General features: G+C 48.9%; 1 protein-coding gene across 1 annotated transcript; it reads right to left on the bottom strand.

Annotated features, from left to right (window-relative positions):
* Window positions 1–1,818: 1,818 nt before the first annotated feature.
* LOC144891947 (uncharacterized) lies at window positions 1,819–3,299 on the bottom strand. Its single transcript, XM_078777059.1, has 2 exons — window positions 2,385–3,299; window positions 1,819–2,047 (listed from the first exon to the last, which is right to left on the bottom strand). Exons 1-2 carry the CDS (start codon window positions 3,263–3,265, stop codon window positions 1,819–1,821), a joined length of 1,110 nt encoding a protein of 369 aa, XP_078633185.1. The 5' UTR covers window positions 3,266–3,299.
* Between the last annotated feature and the right edge of the window lie 404 nt (window positions 3,300–3,703).

Below are 3,703 nucleotides of genomic sequence, written 5' to 3'. Positions count from 1 at the left end.
GCGAGAATGCACGTCGGGGTGTACGGAGTGAGACACGGAGAGTGAGTTGGTGATGGCGCAGGTGCGAGAGGGCACATGGAAGCGCGTGATGGGGTGTGCAAAAGAGTGCACACCCATGGTTGTCACAGAGTATGTGACCGAGGAACGGGTGTGAGGATGCACGCTTGGGATGAGTGTGCGAGGAAGCACACCTGAGTTGGTTGTGGCGCGGGTGTGGGAGAGTCCATTGAAGCGCGTGAGTGGGTGGATGCAAGAGTGCACGCCCATGATGAGTGTTACGGAGGACGTAACGGAGGAGAGGTGTGGAACGAGGTGTGCGAACGGCGAGTGTGCGCAAAAGGTGTGGTGTGCAACAGGGAGTGCGGTGGTGGAATGGACGGAGTGTGTGGGATGCACTGGAGGCGTTGGAACGCCGGGCTTTGTGAGTGTGAAACGGGTCGCGTATGCAAGTGAAGCATCGACGTTGAACGGGTTAGCGTTTAGGGCGACGGATAGCCGACGCGGGTGCTCGGTGCGCGTTGCACTTTGTTGGATGCTGAGCTGCGTGCGCGGCACGCTTTGTTGGATGCTGAGCTGCGGGCGCGGCACGCTTTGTTGGATGCTGAGCTGCGTGCGCGGCACACTTTGTTGGATGCTGGGCCCTGCACGGTCGAGTCCGGGCCTTGTCGGGCGAGGCGACCGGTCCGGTTCAAGGGCGAGTAGGAGGAGGCAGAACGGTGCCCCCTGGTGGGGACGGGGTTCCGACCGGGCGAGCCTCAGTCATTGGGCCCGGGACCGTAAGGTTCCGAGCCGCGATGATGCGTGGAACCTCGGCCCGAGCATGCCTCCTCCCCAGAGTCGTGAATGCCGGACGGATCCAACTGCAGGCGACCAAACCACCTGAATTCATTGCTCGGCTTTGCGAAGCCGAGTTTTAATGATGTGACGACGCACCGAGGCTCAGATAAAGTGGACTGTGATGATGAGGGTAGTGTTTTTGATCCGAAATTTAGAAAAGTGAATAGAATTGGCAGTAATTGGAAAAATTTTGATTGGTTGCAATTGGATGAGCCAAATTTATAGTGGGAGATACCCGATGTGGTGGGATGGCAACTCTGCCATCTCTCACAGCGGGGGCAAAGGAGCACTAGTTATGGGGTTTGTGGCAGTGAAAACTAGCCCGGGAGGGTTAGGATATCGTGTGTAGGGACCTAGAGATTGACCATAGGTAACGGTAAGGTTTAGGTAGTGACAATGATACCTGTAGTGGGGACGCAGGTAGATTAGTTTGGATTATAATGACGAGGGAGCGCAATAAAGTAAGGGACAACTGGGAAGCGCGAGTTTCAGAGGGGAGTAGTTAGATGAGATGATGCCGTGTGTGTGTGTAAAAATGTATTGTGAATTGTATTGAGGATCGAAAGTGTATTGAGCAGGGTATGAGTAAATGTAGTAAGGGCATTTTATGAGATATTTCACAAATCTGTTAACTAAATTGTTACCAAAAAATTTCTTCACCAATATGTTTGTAAAGGTGTGTAATAACATGTGTTAAAATGTTGAAGTTCAACTCCTGTGGGAAACCCAGAAAAAAAGCTGTTGAATTCGGGTACCGAAAAATTATTTTCGAGAAATTTTTTTTTTTTTTTATCGGCCCTTAAGTAACTTATGAGGGGTCAAATAAGGGTTTTTCATGATTCTGAGTTGATTGTTAACATTTATATTTTCACTTTTACATTTACACACAAAGTAGCTTTTATTTCACATACTCACTTTCACATATATAATACTCAAGAGTTATTTCTCATTCACAATGTCAGAAGTTTCAACAGTCATTGTCTATGTCTTCTTCAGACTCAACAACATCATGACTGCAGTTTCTGCATGTAATGCCATTACAGACTCCACAGGCCGAGATGCACGTGACCCCATTCTTCTTGCAGCTGCATCGCCGGTTGCTGCAATCTCCATGACAATTACAGCTCGTGAACTGCAATAGCTCCTCAGGAGCCGTGGGGTCCAGTGTTGGAACTGGCTCATACCCATGCACAGGTGAAAACCACCCAACCTTGGAATATATAACCACCTTTAGAGGCCATTTTTCCCCGCAAAGCGGGGGTTGGCCTTTTTTGGGAACCGTGGTTGTTGTTGTTTTTTGGTCCCCTTTTTGAAGCAATGTTTTACGGCCGGATGCCCTTCCTGACGCCAACCCTTTTTGCCGCCTTTAACGACAAACAGGGAATTACCAGTGAACTGGTACTCAATTAGCCGACCTCGGAAGGATGACAGGCTGAGTCAACCCCCCTGGTGTTAATTCAGCGATTGACCGGGATTCGAACCCAGGATCCTAGGATCCTAAGCCGGCACCCTAGCCGCTAGCCCAACACCAGGGCTAGCCCAACAACCTTGGAATGACGGGTAGATTTGCCTGCTTTATTATATTCACAGCCTTCAGCCAAATCGGAAGATCAAAGGTCACTATAGCGACCCCAGCGCGCCGTATGCACTCTTTCAGAGTGGTGAAGATGGTGTTGAGGTCATTAGGGTCTCCTTCAATAACTGGGAGGAACTCGATCTGTGTGCTCTGCTTTGCATCATTAGCATGGATTCTCTTCATCCAGCCATTCCAGTTGGAGTGTGGGAACTCAGGATCGTTGGCTTTGATCACCCACCCCGCTGCCCAGAGTGTGTCACCTGGAGTGAGGAGTGGCTGATCATGAGCCAGGGAGGAGGAAAGCTCAGCGAGGGGGAGAAACATGATCGCGTTCATTCCTATCTGTTTCCTGTTCGTAAATGGAATAATCTTTACTTCAGTTCCTCTCAGGATCTTAGCTTTGTCGAGAGCCTTCAACTTCACCCGGGGGAAAGCTGCTGTTGTCTGTGGATCTGGCAAAGGTGGTGCCGGAGAGGTGACTTCGATCCAACCCATTGAGTGAAAGGGAGTGTTTCCGTGAATAGAGACAATGTTTAAATCTATATTGTCTCCAACAAACTGAGTGACTGCATTGTTTGTTTCCCCAACCTCCATAAAGACCACCTGATCATTACTTGACAATTCACTTTCACTGGCTGGCACTTTGGCTGTCATCACTGATTGATCCTCAAGCGCAGCATCAACCGCAACCTCATCATTGATCTGTTCATCGGTTTCCTCCACAATGGTGTCAAGAGTGCCAGAAGTATCTGGAACATCATCTCCACTCCTACTATTAAGGAAGCAGTATTTGTAGTTTTGTGTCTCCGTGTAAGACTCGGTGTATCCCAGCCGGTGGAACTTGTTGAGCATCCATTTTGACCCAAATCTATGATCAAGTTGTATGGCAAGCCCCATTTGGTGTGGCAATACTCCAGACCGAGGTCGACAGGCCTTAATAAAATTCTGCCCCCAAACGGCAACTCTTTCGTCTGTCTTGACAATCGGTCTCAAGAACATCTGAAGGCTTGCAGGAACAAGTGTCAGCTGACTATCGATGTCAGTCATACTGTGTGTGGTGGGGTATGACTTTGGACCTAAATCAATCAAGGCAATATCATTGGATATGAACTTGAGTGCCGTCTTTATGGTCTGAGTCTTCTCATCTCCATGGTCAAGATTAGCATGATGCTCTCGCAGAATATTGTCGGTGCCATCTTTGAGACAGAGTACATCTGCCCTTCTTTCCTGTGTTGTGAAATACAAGGTGTCTTCGTATTTCTCTAGAAGTTTTATCTTTAGCCAATGCTT

The sequence above is a fragment of the Myxine glutinosa genome, chromosome 5 (genome assembly GCF_964187855.1).
Source record: "Myxine glutinosa chromosome 5, kmMyxGlut1.1, whole genome shotgun sequence".
In the NCBI taxonomy this organism is placed as follows: domain Eukaryota; kingdom Metazoa; phylum Chordata; class Myxini; order Myxiniformes; family Myxinidae; genus Myxine; species Myxine glutinosa.
Note: the sequence above shows the minus strand (reverse complement) of the source record. Positions and strands in the feature narration are given on the sequence as shown.

Excerpts from the sequence above, each read along its gene's own strand:
- LOC144891947 (XM_078777059.1), bottom strand. The coding sequence starts at position 3,265 with ATGCTCAACAAGTTCCACCGGCTGGGATACACCGAGTCTTACACGGAG. Across the intron at positions 2,048-2,384 it reads AATCTACCCGTCATTCCAAG|GTTGGGTGGTTTTCACCTGT; the intron begins GTTGTTGGGCTA and ends ATATATTCCAAG.